The following is a 19,807-nucleotide window of genomic DNA, read 5'->3' as shown; positions in this document are numbered from 1 at the left end:
GGAAAGAGATAGAGGGAAAATGAGAAATCGCCCCCGGGGAGATGGCCACATCATAATCCCTTCACCTCTTATTCTCTCCAGATTTTGAGCTCATGCACACAATGCACACATGGTGTAATTTTCTGGCCGCCTGGTCTAGGATTCAAACCATATAGTCAGCCAGGTGAAATCTACCTGCCTTAACCTTCACGCCACCTGCTGGCCCTGAATGTCCTTTTTTTTTTTTAATCTTCTCACACTATCTGTAACTCATCAGTCCAAAACCAACAAAACAAATTCCATGAATATTGACGTATTTGCATTCCGTAATAAAAAAAAAAAAAAGACGCGTGAATTCAGAGGTTACGTTCACCACCCCAGAACCTTCAAACACCTAATAGCTTGTTTGAACAAAATATGGACAATATTCGAGACAACCAAGAATTTAAAATAAAGCCAATGCCATCCAGCTTAATCTAGTCAATATGCAATCGTATGTGCAAATTCGTTGAAAGGCCTTGTGTTTCTGCGAACTTAAAAGGAGCCTATGGAATCCATATGAAGCAGGGGTTGAGTCTGCTCATTCTAAAGTAGGGGGAGTAATACATAATAAGTAACCCGTACAGTTATTTAACACAAGAAAGATTCTATTAATCAAAACGATGATGCTTGGGAACCAGCTTAGCATGATGGCTATGTCACTGGACTCCTACGTAGTCGACCGCGGTTCGCATCCCGGATCCAGTGGCTTAAAACTCACGCGTGTGCTTGCGTGCCCAAGATCCTGAGAGGAGAATGGAGGAGAAGGGATTGAGGCGTGACCATCCCCTCTGGGGGGGTGATTTCTCGCTTTCTGTCTCTCTGTCTCTCTCTGTCTGGCGAGCACACACACCCTGCAGCAAAAAATCTCTCAAAAAAAAAAAAAAACGATGGTGCCAAAAATGGAGTCTTGGCAACTTGGCAGTTCGGGACCGTGCATCCCACAAGAGCACAGCCAGGCGACTGTGTCCTGGATCACTGTAGAAACCGTAAACCGATGCCGTCTCCCTGGGCTTGGCAAAGACATGAGCCACAAGGATCCCCGCTATCTCCCCTGCACACTCTCCTTATGAAGTAAGGCCCAGAATGTGTGAGGCCCTGAGATGCTAGGAGGCTAAGTTCCCAGAACAACATCTCTGTTCCTGTTTCATAAATTAGGGGGATACTTAAGATTTTAACTGGAGAAAACGAAAGAAGAATTCCAAACTGGGGCCAGCAAGTGACACAATGGTTAAGGCCTTGGATTCTCACATGGCTGACCAACCGTGGTTCAAGTATCAGAGCCAGTGGCTTGAAAAATCATGTCAAATGAGTGTGTGTGTGCACATGCCCAAGACCCCAGAGGAGAATGGAGATGAAGGGAGTGTGGTGTGGCCATCCCCCCACCCCCAAGAGGGAGCTCTCATTTTTGTTCTCTGTCTCTTCCCAGGAAGTGCACATGCCCTATGGCAAAAAAAAAAAAAGAGGAGAAATATTATTAAGAAGAAGAAGAAGGAGAAATATTATCCACTATTAAAAGTAGGAGAAGGAGGGAAGGACAATGAGTGGAAAAAGCAGAGGCCTGAGGCCCAGTGGTGACACAGCACTACAACACAAAGCTCTGGGAAGCCATGCCACCCGGGAGGATTCTCGGTCCACACCTGGAGGCCTCCCTGAGCAAGCGGGACCTACGCTTCCTTATGATGGGGGCTGGCTGGAGGGTGGGGGTAATACACAGTATCAAGACCATACTGGGTGTACTGTGTGTATCTCTCTCTCTAGCTCTTTCTCTAACTCTCTCACCAAAGAAACTTTTTTAAAAAGTAGAGGCAAACATGGTCTTTAAGGTCCCTGTCAACATGAAAGTCCTAAGAATATATAATTAGTACTGCAAAAGACCAATTAAAGCACAGCTCCAATACCAGGAAACTAAAAAGACCCTCCAAAGAGCAATGAATTAAATATTTGCACAGCCATTCCTGTTCCAAAGGATTCCAACCTTCTGTACTTTTATCATCAGGTTAACCTCTTCAAAGAATGAGAAAGAGATTAGCTTCCCAAGAAGCACAAAGTTCTGTCTTCTCAATTCTGGAATTAAAATCACGAAACGAAAGTGGCAGCATATGGAGAAATTCAATAGGAGGACACTTAAAATTCAAAACTGCATTCTTTAAGAATCTTACAAATAATTGGCGACTTGTTGGTGTTTCCCGCTATTATGTCGAGTTCACAGTTTGAAGAGCTTATTTTCTAGTCTCCATTTAAGAACCAAAAATACAATAGTTAATTTTTTTTTGTTTATGTCATAGATACTAAACCTGATCTCTGGGTTTTGATTTTAACTTTTATAAAAAGTTTCATTTAATTTGCTTATTTATAATATATTGTGATCAGGAAATTTTAGTCTCTTACTGCAAATGAAAATGTTTAGAGGTCATATGACAATTGAGGTAGTTAGCACAGATCTAGCTTTTCTTTACAGTACAAGAATATAGATTAGTATTTAACATGCATCAAGGACATAGATGATAAATTTTAAGATGAATAAATTAATACATATTTTAAGATTCAAGAAGATATATATACAAAATATTTAAATAGAATACACATATATTTCCAAAAATATCAAACATATTCAATGTTTGTGTGTGTATGTGTGTGAGACCCCTAACCCTCCCCTTCTGAAATACTGATTTTATACCTTAAAAAAATAATAATAAGTAAAACACTATTTGAAAACTACTATCCCATTGTCTCAAATCCTCACTAGACAGTGACTTTAAAACTCACAAAGCCTACAGTGAGAGAACATTAGGAATTCTTAAATCTTGCAAACTCAAGGGAAAAAATGAAAATGCCACATACAGTTATATCATCTAGAGTTTCATCCAATTGATTCTTTCAAAAATCAATAGCCAGGGGCTGGGCAGATAGCATAATAGTTAAGGCGCTGGACCCCCACAGTCAACTACAGTTCTAGTCCCAGACTTGGCAACTTGCTTTCTCACTCTCCCCTTCTCTCTCTGTCTCTCTCTGGCCAAACTGAAGAAAAATAATAATAATTAATATGAGTAAATAAATAGTTCTAGAAATTAAAAAAAAATCAATAGCCAAAGTTAAAAGAATTAGTCCCTAAGAAACACTATTTCCCAAGAATTGCAATGATGAGATTAAATAAAAATGGGGAGCAAGCAGGTGGCATGGGGATTAAGGCACTAGACTCCCACACAGCAGACCACAGTTCAAGTCCCAGACCTGGTGGCTTCCTTTCTTTCTCGTTCTGTGTGTGTGTGTGTGTGTGTGTGTGTGTATGTCACTCTCTGGTGAGCACACGTGCCCTATAACAAATTTAAAATAATAATAAATAAAACTAACTAAATAAATGAATAAATAAACAAACCCTGAGTAGCCCTCCTCAGGAGTTACCACTGAACAGCTGCTGCCCACTCATGACAAGGTGGTCAAAAAGTTCCCAACTACATTTTTTGTCTACATCAGGTCATATTGAAAAACATTTAAAACTTAGCCTATTTTTCTGAGTTTTTGACTTTCGGTTACTTAACGCTGAATAACCCCCTTCCTTAAAAGTGCAGGGTTTTCGAATGCCTAAAGGAGACGTATCGATTTTTTTTTTTCTACTTGTGTGAAATTGATGCTTATTTGCAGTGTATTTGCTCTGTATGCTGAAACACTTATTCTAAATGTTATCCTGAGGGGACAAATGTCTATAAAGTCAGAGGACATGCTTAAAAGCCAGCACATAATATCACATGTTTCCTTCCCAAAGGGAAGTAGCTGAGGTATACTTCACCCAAATCCTCCTAGCCACCCTGGCTGCAACTCTGAAATGTTGCAGTTTTGTTCTATATTGTTTTGAGGTGTTTGCTGGTCTCAGAGCATTTGAGTGGGAGTTTCCATGGTTGATGTAGCTGAACCAAAAAATAAAACATTATTGGGATTATGATGAATTCCTTTTCCTTAAAAAAAAAGTATTATTACTGTTGCTGTATTGTTTTTACAATAGGAAAGCATAATGTGTCCTATCCTTAAGAATGATCAAAGATGCTCAACATCCCTCATTGTAAGGGAGATGAAGATCAAAACCACAATGAGATATCACCTAACCCCAGTTAGAATGGCGAAGATTAAAAAAACAAATAATGATAAGTGCTGGCGGGGATATGGTGAAAGGGGGAACACGCCTACACTGGTGGTGGGAATGTAAATTGGTCCAGCCACTGTGGAGAACAATATGGAGGTTCCTCAAAGACTTTCAAATAGAACTATCATATGATCCATTAATTCCACTCCTGGGTATCTACCCAAGGACAGGAGAACGCTCAGTCAGAAAAACGCTTGTATAACTATATTCACTGCAGTATTATTCACGATTGTAATCCAATCCCAGTCACAGCTGAACTGGAGGGAGGGACAGACAGAGGGAGAGAGGGAGACAGGCACCCACAGCAGGGCCCCTCATGCTATGCTCCACCCCCAGAGCACAGGCATGGTGCGTGTACTCAGTATGCTCAGAGGTCTCAGGACTCAAACCCAGGACCTTCCCCTTAATGGGCCCAACTGCACTACAGCTGTGCTACCATCTTGCCCAGGGCTGGGGTTTTCAGCAGGCATTCTGCACAGGAGTGAGTGCCCCAGTAATAAGGCATGCCCTGGCCTTTTCTCCCAGAGCTGAGCTCAAGTTAATGGAAAGATTATGCTTGGAAATGTGACACCTGTGCCTTCTGCGTCAGGTGCCAGCACAAGGGGCAAAGGAGCACAAATTCTTGGTGCACCACCATCTCCCCCAGGAGGAGCCAGTCAGCCACTCACTCACCAAGGCAGGTGGCCCATTTCATCAATGACCAAAGCAGTTCAGGACAAAATCCTAGCTCTCACAATTGGAAGAACACATAAAGTGACATCAAAACACCTGTGGAGGGGCCGGCAGGTGGTGTGGTGATTAAGGGCACTGGACTTCCACATGGCCGACTGCGGTTGGAGTCCCAGACCTGGTGGCTTGCTTTCTCACCTTCTCTCTCTCTCTGTCTCTCTCACTCTGTCCCTCTCTGGTCAAATTAAAATAAATGAATAAAAATGAATAAAATAAATAAAGTTAAATAAAAGAAAAAATCTGTGGAAAAATGAAAGAATGAGGTTTTTTTGGATGCAAAAATACTTTGAAATCGGAGTCTTTTTTAATAATATGTATTTTCATGAACTTCTTGAAGACTCCTTATACGAGGCATACAGCAGATTATGTGTGTCTCTGACTCTATTTTCACCTTCATAACCTAAAGAATTTGTCTGAAATACACAGAGCAAAACAGCGACCAAAATATGCAGGCTTATGACACTATCTAAAAGTGGCAAGTGTACAGTTAGAGCCTTCCAGAATATCCAGTGGAACGGGCTACGGCAGTCTTTCAGTCTAACAGCTGACTATCAGAAGCTCGACTTCCTAGGACGAAATACGAATACGAGACAGTCTTGTTTGGAAAGAACATGAAATCTAACTGAATAAAGAAAAATGGGAAAATTAACAACAAACAATAGATGTGAATTCATGGCCTGGTCTCCGCGATAAGAATTATATGCCATTCATGAAAATGAAAAGAACATTGTGATCATTTGTTAGATCTTTTTTTCTTTCAGTTATTTTGAGAATGCACTTATGTAGGCAGAACATTAGAGTGAACAAAAAAATATATGCTACAATGTGAGATTATTTCAATGGTTCTGAATGAAGTGAAGGAAAAACAACCAAAAGAAATTTGGGGTGGTAAAGAAAAGCAGAATAATAACTGCTAATACCTATCTCGTACTCTAAGGCAGTTTACACATACTAACTCCTCTAATGAGACAGAGCGAGATGTCAGGTCTTAATACTATGAACAATATTAATTATTAATACTACTAGACATGCCTTTTTGCAGATGAGAAGACTTAGCCACAGGATGGTAATACAGTCATAAACCAGGGACTGGAGCTGAGTAAAAATCCAGACATATGAGAGGAATTTAACAAGTTAAGGGGAAATGGAATTAAAGTGAGTTTAGTGGTGCAGTGCAAAATGCACCCTCTGCGAGGCCGACCGACATAGGAAGGTTCTGGGTTCACGTCCAGAGACCTCCCTGATATGCCAGCCGTGATTCTGCCCATGACCTGGGGCTGGCTGAGGGTGGAGGGTAGCACTGAGACCTTGTTGGGAGGACAGGGGCAGCTGTCGCTCGCTCGCTCGCTCTCTCTCATCTCTCATCTCTCTGTCTCTCTTGCTCATGGAAAAAAGAAATACATTTTTTTAAGTATGAGTCTATTTTGGTGCAAAAATTGCTAAAATTCATGCGTACTGTTTTCATAATACATTTCCTATGAGCTTCTTGAAGATTTCTCATACTTAAAGTCCAAAATCTTTTTTAAATTAATTTATTTACTTATTAGATTTTTGTCATAGGGCACATGTGCTCACCAGCGTGAGACAGAGAAAAAGTGAGAAATAACTCCCCAGGGGAGATGGTCACACCACAGTCCCTTTTCTCCTAATATCCTCTTGGGATTCCGGGCACACACGTACATGTGTCTGGCCTGAGTTTCAAGCCACTGGGTGTGGGACTTGAACCAAGGTCAGCCACTCGGGGAATCCAGCACCTTAACCAACATGCCCCAAAGTCCAAAATCTTTATTTTTTTCTTTTTATAAAATTGGTTTTTATTTAACTTTATTTATTTATTTCAATTTGACCAGAAAGAGACAGAATGAGGGAGAGGGAAAGTGAGAAAGCAAGGTGCCAAGTGCAGGACTCGAACCACAGTCAGCCATGTGGGAGTCCAGTGCCCCTAACTACCACACCATCTGCCAGCCCCCAAATTCCAAAATCTTTAAGAGCTGGTGCCTCTGCCTGTCTAGTCCCGTGGCACTAGAATGCCCATGTTACAATTCTTTTTTATCACTCCGCATACTGCACTATGTAACGAATTCTTCACAAAGGTCCTGGGGCATCTCCCTCAGTTAAAGGGCTGGGCCATATTCATGCCACTAAACCTCAAAACGAGGGAACTAACTTCTGGTGTTAAATGCATCATCAGTGATTAGAACTACTTACTTGGCAGAATTCAGTTTTAAGGCTGCTTGGGGGGAAATAGTAACAGTTGGGGGAAATTTTTGTTGGAAGCAAAACATTATACTTTGAGAAATGCCTAAGTCAAGTATTCCTCTTTTATTAGGACTCCTTAATTGAGTACAAAGCACTAAAATAGCTGGCCTGAATATTTATTAGAGCACCAGCTGTTCCCTCCAGATTTTTAGAAATTAGAGCCCTAGTGCCAAGTGTAATTTAGAAAAAAAATTTCAACAAGTAAAAAGAGCCCTATGTCTCGCCATGCTTATCTAAATAGTAAATAGTAGCTGGAACAGGTATCGACCACTTCACTGTGGCTTTTCCATGAGGGGAACCAAAATGCTTTGCCATCCACTTCCAAACATTACTTTGTGATTGAGCTGGTTGATTACTTAAAAATCATATTCTGTAACTTATAATTAACAATCTTTTACATGCGTATGTATATGATCTCCGCGCTAACGATAGGATCTGTAAGCCATTCATTTTGGGTTTTTTTTTGTTTGCTTGGTTTTACTTTTTGGTTTAAGACTGGTACTAACCCCTGTAAGCCATCTCAGAGAAATAATTTTTTTAATATCTCAAATTTGATTCTTTCAAAAGAGTTCTACTTTGAGAACCCAGCCATAATAAAATACTTAATTATTTTAAGGGGATGGGAGAGAGAGAGAGAGAAAGGAAGACAGAGGAGGGAAGGACTGGTCGAGAAAATAATGAAAAAACTCACTATACATACTCTGAATATTCTATATTAAAATTTGTTTCTAAAAAACAAACAAACAAACAAACAAAAAAAAAAAACACAAAAAAACTGGTCTACCATGATGACACAGGTAGTAGAGCAAGCTCTGAAATGCTGGAGGCCACGTGGAAGACCAGGATTCAGATCCCCTGCCTATGATCCTGGCTGGCTAGAAGGGAGGGGAGACCCACAGCATGAGATCCTGCTGGAGGTGTCTATCTCTCCTTCTCCCTCTCTTTTTTTCTCTTTCCAGAAGTAAAGTAAATAAATTAAAAAAAAAAAAAAAAAGACAAATACCCAGGTTCGGGTCTTCTGTTTGCTTCCTTTACTGTCAGCTGTCTTTGTGACAGAGCTACACATCTGAATACAGGAAGAGAATGTCTCCTCCACCACATTACAACAGAGTCGATTCAGTGAATGTGCCATAGAGAGACCTGGACAGAGAAAGCAACTTCCTCTCTGCAAATGGAGCCTGGTGGGGGCAGGAGGCCAAGGAGGAAGCCCAGGGGAGGAGAGGCTGAAAGGAAGAACAGTGGACCCCCGGGGCAGAGTGGTGATTTCTGGAAGGGAGAGTGGTGGCAGTTAAGCCTGCTGTCTGCTGTCCCAGTCAGATCCAGCTGACTGACTACACAGACGACGGATGTGTGCAGAGCAGTCCAGACGACCGGGCCACAGCAACACAAAGTCCAGTTACTTCTTGCTCCTGCTGCATAAATAACTAGCTTCTACTCCTGTAAGATGCTAATTTTTAGCATACTAATTGCAGCACAAGAGGCTCTTTTTAAAGAGATTTTCTCATTTTGTTTTTAGAGCTTTCAGATTTAAAAATAAACTGGCCATTTTTGGATTAATTTTTTAAAAAATTCCATGAGGGATAAAATAGGCCACCTTTTTTTTTTCCTTGTAAGCAAAGAACAGAAGCATCATGTGCTGGTGAAGCCCCTCTTCGGTCACAGCTGTGACCACCCATGACCCCCCCCACCAGGTGTCCCCTCCAGAGAGCAATGGGAGGCAGGCAACCACTTCCCCCAAGAAAAATGGGCCAAGCTTCTCGATCTCAGCTGGACATGAGGTCACCTGCAGGGCTTTTATTTTTTCAAAAAAAAAAAAAACTAATTTCAAGGCCCCATTCAGAATCAGATCTCCCAGAGGGAATGAAGTTTCCAACTTCCTAATTGGCCTGCTACATCTATCAAGGACTAAACTAATCCAAGAAGTCACCCCTCCTTAGCGAGAGGGGCTTCTCAGCCATGAGATTCTGAGACTAGAGAAAGAAAAGCCCAGCCAAGTAGGAGAGCACTGCTGCGGGGTGCCTAGGGCCACACGGCAAGCCTGGATTTGGTTCCTGGCCCAACCTGAACAGGCCAGGCGTGGTGGCACAAGTGCAGGCCAGGCTGACCAAGGGTCTGGGGCAGGGCAGAGGATTATGGCATGGAGACCCTGTCAAAAAGTCTCTCTCTCCCCACCCATGTACCTTCTCTCTCTCATTTAATAAAAGGAAAAGAGGGGCCAGATGGTGGCACAGAAGTAAAAGGCCATTGTCAACCCACATGGAAGGTTACCGGTTTGCATCCAGGGACCTCCCTGAATATGCCAGGCCCATGTGTGGCCATGACCTAGAATGGCTGGGCGTGGATTACAGCACCAAAACATTCTTGGGGGTGCTGTATCTCTCTCAGTCTCTGTCTCTCTCCCTCTCTGTTGCTTATGAAATGAATAAACTTTTAAAAATATGAGTAATAAAAAAAATACCTTGGCCAGGACCAGCAGATGGCATAATGGTTACGTCACTGAACTCCCAAGCAGTCAACCACAAGTCCTGGACGGGGAGGCTTCAAACTCATTCCAGGCACATGTGCGTGAGTGCCCCAAATTCCGAGAGAATGGAGGAAAAGGGATTGCAGCATGACCATCCCCCTCCCTACCAGAGTGGTTTCTCGCTTTCTGTCTCTCTGGCAAGCACACATGCTCTATAGCAAAAATCTCTTTTAAAAACAAACAAACAAAAATCTTGGCCATCAAGATTCTGAAGTATTTAAAGGTTAGAAGGGGTACGTATGTGTGTGTTTGATTTACGGAATGGAGCCCTCCTTCCTTAAACCCAAATCCTTCATGGTATCTCAAAACATCAAACCTAAGGCCCAAAGTTCTCTTGGGGAAAAAGAGATCAGAGACGTGCTGAGAACTCCCCCACCCACACACACTACGCAACCCTACGCCCGCACGCGCCCACACACACGCACACACACGCACACACACACACACACACATCTCAGGAAACCTTAGGTTGCCGGTAGCACTGTCTGAAAACCACTGGAATCAACATTTACATGGGAGAAACACACAGTGCTAAATCCAAGTTCAAATACTCAATGGGAGGATTGGGGCTTCTGATGAGCACTACGCCTTGGTATCTCCCAAACCCATTCCAGTTTAATAGAAGTTCACTTGAAAAAGAGGTGAAGGTTTTATTTCACTGGGAGCACAACTCAAGCCAATGATGGTCCCTGGCTACCAGGAAAAACACATGCAGTATTGTCTGGATTAACAACTAGCATTTGTAGTGAGAGAGCTACCTTTTACAAAGTGCTTTCAGGTGAATAATTTCATTTAATATTGAACAACTGCTGAAAATTCTTTTCTGTTTTCTTAGATGAGCAACTAAGAAACTAATCTGTGAGAGTAACTCATTCCACATTGAATTCTAGGCACCAGAGGTTTCTGCCCCTGGGCCTAGAACTGCCTAGAGACAGAGCCCAAGAGTAGTCACCCACTGTTCTTAAAGGTTAGAACACCACGGGGACATGTATCCATCTGGTTACCACTTTAATGGAGGGACATTCAGGGAGCCACAGGCAGGACCCCATGACTAGGGCAAAAAACAACCTATAAATGGTTTATAAAGAACACATGGAGGAACCCGGAGCTTTCTGAGGTGAAAAATAGGTTTATGATGACATAGTGGCCTCCTTTTAAATAATGAAGGACTATGGAAAAGGGAAGTTTTCAAATCATTCAACTCTAACTTAGGCCCCTCCCATCTCCTTCCTAAAAAATTCCAAGTCACTAGGTGGGTCTGAGCAGGTAGGCCTCTGACACGGACAGATCTGTGAAAGCCTGGAGCAGGTATCAGAGTGAGAAGGGGGTCCATGTGGGGGCTGCGGCGTGGGATGCGGGAGCATCAGCAGGTAAGGAAGGCAACCAGCTGAGGAGTGACAGTGACAACAGCCAAAGACTGCTGCAAACAGGGAGACTTGCCTAATAAGTCAATGGTTACGAATAACAGGAGTCGAGAGGCTCACTCTCTACAAACATAGAGAGGGAAAAACTGAATAAAGCCTGTGGTATCAGATAGGAACTTGAAGTATCCCTGTGAACTCACGGTTTTTAAAATAGATAGATACGAAAATAACTATGCATGCAATTGTGTATGGCACAGTTCTGCCCACCCAGAGGACAAGGAGCATTGACACCGTAATAGCAATGAGCACCAGATTTTAGTTTCTAAATACCATCCTCCACTCAAAGAAATGAAGGCTCACTGGAGAAAGAGCTGATTCAAAAGATGGTCCAAGGGAACCAGCAGTTAGCGTAATGGCTATGTCGCTGGACTCCCACGTAGTCGACTGCGGTTCGTGTCCCGGACCCGGTGGCTTAAAAACTCACGCCGGGCGCGTGTGCGTGCGTGCCCAAGATCCCAAGAGGAGAATGGAGGAGAAGGGATTGCGGCGTGACCATCCCCCCTGGGGGGTGATTTCTCGCTTTCTGTCTCTATGTCTCTCTCTGTCTGGCGAGCGCACGTGCCCTACAGTGAAAATCTCTCCAAAAAAAAAAAAAAAAAAAAAGATGGTCCAAGAGGCCAGCAGGTGCCATAGTGGTTAAGGCACTGGACGTCCTCATGGCTGACCGTGATGCGACATGGCCATTATGCCAACTGCTGGTCCAATTCCTGGACCCAGTGGCTTGAAACTCACACAGAGTGTGGGTGTGTGTGTGTGTGTGTGTGTGTGTGTGTGTCCAAAACTCCAAGAGAATGGAGGAAAAGGGACTGAACGATGGCCATCCTACCTGGGGGGTGATTTCTTACTTTCCTTCTCTGTCTCTCTCTGTGTCTATGTGTACCCTATAGCAAAAATATCTTAAAAAAAAAAAAAAGGGTGGCACAGGCAGATTACAAGATGAGCTCAGAACACAAGGACATGCAAGACTGACGGAGTTAAAAGGGCACAGCAGCTGGCATGGAAGGACGCCCACTGCCCCACTGTGGGACCAGTTTAAACACCAAAGTCAGTAACGAGCATAACAGATGAAAACCACACTGAAAAAAGGGAGACCCTAAGTTCTTACTGATGTAAATAAATGAACAGATTTAATAGATTGAAAAGGTGATGAGGGATGAGGTACTTAGCTTCAAAATCACTTGACACAAAATATTTGTAAATTATAAAAGAGAAAAGAGTAACAGGATAGAGAGCTTGGTAGACCGCCTTAATCAAGTGACCATCATCAGTAATGGGACAAACCAATCAGTGCTGATGGCTGCGACGAGAAACACACAGTACCAAGTCTGTACAATTCCAGCCAAAGACATGCACCAAAATCTAAGTCTGGGGATACGGCAGAAGAAGCCAAACTGAGGGACATTATACAAAGTAATTGGCTTATAATCTTTTTTTTTCCAGGGGTTCATGTGCTCCCTGGAGAAAAGTGGGGAGTAGGAAGAGACAGGGAGCCAGAAAGCATCCCCCCCTCAGGGGACATGGTCTCACCACAATTCCTTCCCCTCCATCTCTCCCTCCTTTCAGGATTTTGGGCATGGACATACATGTGCCTAGCATGTTTCTCAACTTGCTGGGTCTAAGATTTGAACCATAAGGTCAGTCATGTGGGATCCGGCTGCCTTAACCACCACATCACACCCTGGCCCTGGCTTATGGTCTTTAAAAGTGTCAAGATCCTAACAGTGAAGCACTAAGTGACTAAAAAGATGGAACTCAGTGCAGTGTGTGGTTGGAGCTGGATTCCTTTGCTCTAAAAGACAGTACTGGAGCAACTGGAAACTTGAATGAGGGAGAGGGATGAGATAGGGGTAGGGGGTCAGAGGTAGTTTCCTGGCTTTGATGGCTGTTCTGTGGTTATCCAGGAGATGTTCTGGTTTACAGGAAATACAGTCATATGCTGCGTAATGATGCTTTGGTCAATAATGGACCACATGAACAACAGTTGGTCACCTAGGTTATACAGGCTATGCCACACAGCTTAGGATGCAGTAGGTTATCCCCACCTGGGTTTCTATGAGTGCACTCTGCGATGTTCACCCAACAACGAAATCACCTACAGACATTTCTCAGGACACATCCCCCCTGTTAAGCGAAACATGACTAGATACACTCAAGTGTTTGTGTGACAGCCATCATGCTAACAACCCTTTCTCAAATCAGGATAAAACCATTTGCAATTTTTCTGTATGTCTGAGATCATTTGCAAATAAAAATTAAGTCAGCAATGGTAAATTAAGAGGATGGAAAGCAGAGACACAGAGTCCATTTATCAATGGTTTGAGGACAAATGACCCTCTCTCACAATGAAAGTGGTCCAAAAAATAGACCCATCCTTATAAGGGTTGGTGGGATGTAGCAGAGGAAAATACTTCATTGACCAGGAGGTTAGAAGAGATGACCTCTATGTACTTTTCAATGATTCTGTCATTCATTCACCCAAGAAACATTTATTACACACCGACCATGTTACAGACAATGTGTGAGACTCTGGGCTATAAAAATGAAAGATAGTCCCCACACCTAGGCCTTTATAACCCAAAGGATATGATGATTTAGAAGTCTGAAATTAGAAATTTTAAGACAGTCATCAGTGTTATATGTAGACAGAAACATGTGACTCAAGAATGTTGTCTGTAATACTCTCATTTTCATTTATGAATTCTTAGTAGACTACATAATAGTTTATTATTCTATCGCGTCTTTAAGAACATTTTCATCCCAACATTTTTGTGCCTGTGGGTGGTGTTAATTATGGCATATGCAAAAACTTTATCACTTTTCAACTATGAGCAGATGTAAATGACTTACTTGATGTTTTATTTTAGGATAACAAGCATCTTCTAAAATAAGTTTCAAACTAAGAAGCTAGGGCTATAGACATGGAGGAGTCTCAACACGCCAACAGTGAACCCTAACATTCTCTTCAACACCTCAAAAGTCACTCCATCTCTGAACTCCAATTTCTTCATCTGTCACGAAGACATAATATGCTTTGTAAGACACGTTGGGTGCTTAAAAGAAAGACTCAGTCATCGTAAAGCTCTTAAAAATACAGTTTACTTTCACCTTTTGCCAAGGACCACTTAGTACTGTGGACATTGAGACAGAGTGATCCATGGAAATGAACTCACCCTGGCAATTTTAGGGAGGGTGTAATACTTGGTTTTCCAACTTCTCCCCTTGCATATGGCTTCATAGCCATCTTCCGAGCATCATCAAGAGGTTGCTTCTGCGCCTTCTCACTGTCCCACGGGATGAGTTGACCAGACCAAGCAAGGCAGTGTTTGTCACTGTTCCCACCAAGCTCTGCATACCTTTCTTATACTTTTCCCATATGACACTTTCATAACCACATTTAGCTTTCTTCCTAGCATCTCCCTGTAATTCAAAAGGCAATTTAGACTTCCATATGGTTGCCATCGAAGCTAACAGATGTCTAGCAAATTAAAACAAAAATTATGACTTATAAACTGCTGATGTATCATCATTCCAGAACCTTGTGCGACTTACAGTGAATCATAAGATAAGGCTTCTGACTTGATGCCCCCCCCAAGGTTCCCTCAATCTCCCTCCTCGCTGAATTGAAGCCCTGTGGAAGCAAATTAGATGCAACATTCTGCCATCAACCCTGGATAAACTCCACTGAAAGACACAATATAATATTTGAGAGCACATCAACAGAGAAATTTGGCCTCAAGTCTCCAAAGCTGTTCTAATCCTTACACAGCAAAGGAAACAGAAAAATGACTTGTTCTCCCACTAATCCCATTCTTCCCATCGATCCATGGAGTTTTTTCCTAATAGGTCACGACATAATCTATTGATTGGCAGCTCTTATCATTACCATGTGGTAGTGATGCTAAAGTACCTAACCAAGGCATTCTAGAAGTTCCACAGCCCAGATGGAACTAGAATAAAACCTGGGGACAATAACTGTGATCATATTCACCATTTGTTCCATATTGAGACGCTGTGCTGGGAATTACATTATCTCATTGACTCCATAGACCCATAACTCCACTAGATAACGCTATCTTTCTGTTATCAACAACAACAACAAAATTAAGGCTCAGTGCAACAAACTCTGTTTTCTAAAAATGGCCACAATCCACACGACCTTCTGCCATGTGACCTTGACATTTCCCAATCAAAAGGTAGACTCTATTTCTTCTTCTTCTTGAAACTGGGCAGGTTTTATGCCAAATTTGTTTTCGTTTTTGTTTTGTTTTTAAGAGATTTTGCTACAAGGCACATGCACTCGCCGGAGAGATGGAGAGAAATAGACAGACAGAAAGTGAAAAATCCACCTCCATCCAGGGAGAATGGCCATGCCACAATCTCTTCTCCTCCATTCTCCTCTCAGGATTCTAGGCACAAGTTTTAAGCTGCCAGGTCTGGAACTCGAACCGCCATTGATTATGAATGTAGGAGTCCAGTGACATAACCATTATGCCATCTGCTGGTCTCAAGTGCTTTTATTTTAAAAAATTATTTATTATTATTATTTTAAATTTGTTATAGGGCACGTCTGCTCACCAGAGACAGAAAGAGAGAGAAAGAAAGTGAGAAAGCAAGCCACCAGGTCCGGAACTTGAACCACAGTCAGTCAATGGGAGTCTAGTGCCCCAACCACCATGTCACCTGCTGGCCCCCTAACCAGAGTGCTTTTAAATGACTGAAGAGATGAAAGTGACATTTTGTCCATTCCAGGTACAGCTTTACTGGCTGGAAGCTGCTTCAGGAAACAGTTTCAGAGACATGAAGAAGCCAGGTGCAGGTGCTCTGGCCGACTCTGGCTGAGCCCTCGGCAGTCACCAGCTACCACAGCATGAGTACACCACCTGGGACATCCCACCCCAACGAGCCTTCAGACCACTGCAGCCTCCACTGCGCCTCACTACAGCAGCCTGAGAAAACCCAGCTGAACTGCCCAGATGAGTCTGGCCAAATTACAAAACTGGGAGCTATAATGATAAAGTTTGGTATTAAACCACAAGTTTAGGGGTAGTTTTGTGGCTTTAAATATCCAGAGTATTGAGATCAATTTACTTGCCTAGAAACATTTAAGTATCAGAGCCTGAATCCAAGAATCTGGAGCAAAACAACTATTAATGCTGCATGATGGGGACCTGGGGGTTCAATACCCAAAAGGGATGACGTTCGAACAAGCCTCCCTCTTGTCCTTCCTCCACCCAAAGCAGATTCAGAGTCTTCCAAGAAATGTCCAAGAATGGAGACTCCCTCAATAAAGCAATTCCCTTCTGTCTTGAGCTGTTCCAATGTACAACAGGGAAAACAAGGTTCTTCCCTACCACCCTGTGATAACTAATGAGAAAGGAATCTGTACAAGATGTTGACTTTCTTACTCAGAACTTCACTGCAACTGTTACATAAAAGGATGTGGATTTTACACATGAACCATAATTCTAATAATAAAAAATATATTTAATGACTCCCAGGACTGTGTTTGAGATTCACAGTGGGGATAGGGAAGCATGCAAACTATACCAATAACCGAATATGCCAAGAAGAAATTAGTGAATGATATTCTTTAAATGAAAGGATTTTTAGGAAGAAATTAAAGTAATAAAATTGGGCTTCAGAAACGTCTCAGTAAGAGAAAAATAATTTAACAAATGTTCCAGTATATGCTATTTCTAATATAAACTAGCGCCTACCTATCCCCTATATTTTTCTTCCTGTGACTCGATAGAGACATTCTTTATAGGACCTAGAAGGGGCCTTACGACTCATCCAACTTCACTCCAACAACTGAGAAACTGACAAGAAGGGCAGTTAACCAACAGAGTCAGATGCTGACTTGTAATAAAGTTAAACTCTTACTGCTGGCGCTACCATACTTTTGATTTTATCTTATCACAACTATACCTCCAAATGTCTTCAACGGATTTAAAATGTATTATAGCATGTCAGTGTGAAAATGAAAGATATCCTTCTTTGTAATTCCATCGAATAGGGCTGACTCTGCTTCCAGCACCCACAGACAGGTTAGGGACTGCAGAAGTATGCAAGTTTTCAGAAGCAGGTTGCCAAGTTACAGGCCCAGTTCTCAGTCACTCATATCTTAGTTTGAATTACTTTAACCAAATAACATGGCTGCCTTCCTGATCATCCCAAGAGACCTTGGAACTGATAAGCTAGGAAACTTAAATATATAGTAATTTTGGAGCAGAAAGGAAGATGGGAAAGGTAAGAGGGGGTATACAAGTGAAAGGCTTTGGGCACAGAAAAGAGGCAAAATGTATGTAGAAAGCAGGCTAAAAGAAGGGCCTCATAACCAAGGCACCCACTTAATGATTCTGTCTGGGGTGGCTAGTTTAGTTCCATGGCCTAGGTCTGCTTTTGGTCCTCCCATAAAACTACCCCCTACCCCAGAGAAGACCTTCAACCACAGACACGATGTGGTTCTATTCTGGAACTCTCCATGCAAGCACTCTACAATTCTTTGAAGCTCTCCACAATTCCATGGGGTTTACTGCAACCTAATCCAAAAAGGGCTACATTGGTCCTGGTGCACTCCACAAATTATACCAAACTGTCAGGGAAACAGGGCCCAAGTCCTTTTATTCCTTTCCACCCCCTGCTATGAAATTGTAGAGAAAGCCCCTGGGTGCTTTTTGTTGCCTGGTAGCTGAAATGTGCAACTTTGGAAGCTTTCAAGGAGAATCAAGAGGCCTAGACTAGCTACCCCAGCAGGGGCCAGTCCCCACTCAGTCTTCACAGCCTCAAAGTCACAAAGTTTCCAGCTCTAATAAAATCAGAATAGCTCACTGAGCAACCAGCCTCCCCACCACTCTTAAAACACTTGGGGAAAGTGGGGTGGGGGGGTCATTTCTTCTTCCTGTATTTGTAGCAGGGTTTGACTGCAGGGAGGGGGCAGTGGCTGCTCACAGGAATCTCATACAATCACTGGCGAAAAACTGCCTGTGAGTGATTGGTTATGATACCTATTCACGTGTCCTGCCTCATTATATATAGGGCAGATGACACGCTGACACAGAAAGTGGTCTCCAGTCCTTTCCGTGTCCTTTATCAAAACATGCGTGACCAATGCAAGATACTCCTACAGAAAATAGAAAATAAAACCACCTAGTAAAAGCAAGGCAGGAAGAAAGGCGATACAGAGCTCTATTAACTATTCTCACAGATGTATTTATATCAAATAGCTCAAATAAGCACACCCTGTGTTCAGAACGCTGAGGCGATCAGTGCTTGCGTTTTATCCCACACAGAACGGCAACTTGGAGCACCCCCCACGCCCCTACGGCCACGGCCACCATCTTTACTTTCCACGGGGAGGGGGCACCCACTGAGGAAGAGGATGGGATAGGATAAGATGAAGAGGGAAAATATCGTATTGTAGATGGTCTTGGAACCAACGTTGCCCCTGGTCCTAGAGAACTCTTTGTCTGCTTCCTGAGCACGTTTGCAAGATCACCGGGAAGAATGAAAACAAAACAAAAGAGTAGGCATGCCAGCCCAATTACAGTAGGTGCTCGGCACACTGTACTGCCGGGCGGAGCGTGGTTCGAAGCTCGTGCAGGCATTTGCTCTCTGGGTTCCTCGATAAAACATGTCTCACACACCTTTCCCTATGCATTTCTCCAAGGTTTTCCCCGAACGGCCCGCTCTGTGTCACTCCTTAAAAAGGAGGACGCGAGGCACGAACACATTGGAACATATGTGGACGGTGACTTGTTATTATCCTGACAATGATATATATAGAAATAAACCGCTCCGCCCCGCACGCCCACTGGCCAGTCTATTATGCAAAAGGAGCGCTTTCCAGCTGAAGGGGAAGAAGCGCTATTTACGTGCCCATCACAGAACCGCACACCACGGCATCTGCATCCCACACAAAGCCCGAGCTGGTGCAAGAAGATCCACGCTGAGCATGGCACAGACCAGCCGCGGCGACACGGAGCGAGCCCGCGGCCAATCAGATCCTTGGGGGAAGGTGGACCTCGGGGTCGGCTCTGGCCCATCAGCCTTCCCTGGATGACACCACGCTCTCCCAACATCCACATCCCAGCGGGAGCAAATCGAATTCGTGCGGCTGCTCATTTCTCTAACTGCCGAGTCCCTTCCCTTATCTGCGGCGCAGCTGTTCGTCCCTTCCAAAGCCACCCAAGGCCTGGGTGCCCCCTTCCCGGCTCCTTTTTTCTTTTCACCTCTTCGAATCCCTAGAAAGGATTGTATGTTTCGCTCCCAACGCGCAGGCAGGAGCCGCGGAAGGCTAACGCCGCTCGGGGTTCGGCAAGCGCCCGAGGGGCTGCGAAAAGTAAAGGCAGCGGGCAGCGCGGGGGCGACCGTCACGACCCGATCGGTCACAGGAGTTGCAACCCCGAGAGCGCTGCAACTTACCCAAAATATGACATTGAAGCCAAATATGAAGTATTTGATGCAACAACTGACTTCAGGACCTTTGTAGTGCTTCCCGGACATCCTCTGGGTTCATGAAGACACTTGCCCCGGCAGCCCGAGTTTGGAGCCCTGGAGCACCGGTGCTCGGAGCAGCCCGGCTCGGGGCCGCAGCTCGGGGACGCGGCACAGGCGGCCCGGGCTCAGCCGCGCGGGGACCGACCACGGAGAGCAGCTCCCGCACGTCCAGCCCCTCAGCGCGGAGGCCGCCGGCGCCGGGGTGGCCGAGGG

The 19,807-nt window shown here is 43.7% G+C and overlaps 1 protein-coding gene across 1 annotated transcript in view; it reads right to left on the bottom strand.

Moving 5' to 3' along the window:
• TSPAN5 (tetraspanin 5) overlaps positions 1-19,799 on the bottom strand; it is a 175,388-nt gene extending 155,589 nt beyond the window's left edge. Inside the window, exon 1 of the mRNA XM_006152177.3 lies at positions 19,520-19,799. Within this exon, the coding sequence (XP_006152239.1) occupies positions 19,520-19,600 (81 nt within the window). The 5' untranslated portion in view covers positions 19,601-19,799. The remainder of the gene's footprint in view (positions 1-19,519) is intronic.
• Between the last annotated feature and the right edge of the window lie 8 nt (positions 19,800-19,807).

This window comes from Tupaia chinensis, unplaced genomic scaffold (genome assembly GCF_000334495.1).
Source record: "Tupaia chinensis unplaced genomic scaffold, TupChi_1.0 Scaffold000340_1, whole genome shotgun sequence".
Classification (NCBI taxonomy): Eukaryota; Metazoa; Chordata; class Mammalia; order Scandentia; family Tupaiidae; genus Tupaia; species Tupaia belangeri.
Note: the sequence above shows the minus strand (reverse complement) of the source record. Positions and strands in the feature narration are given on the sequence as shown.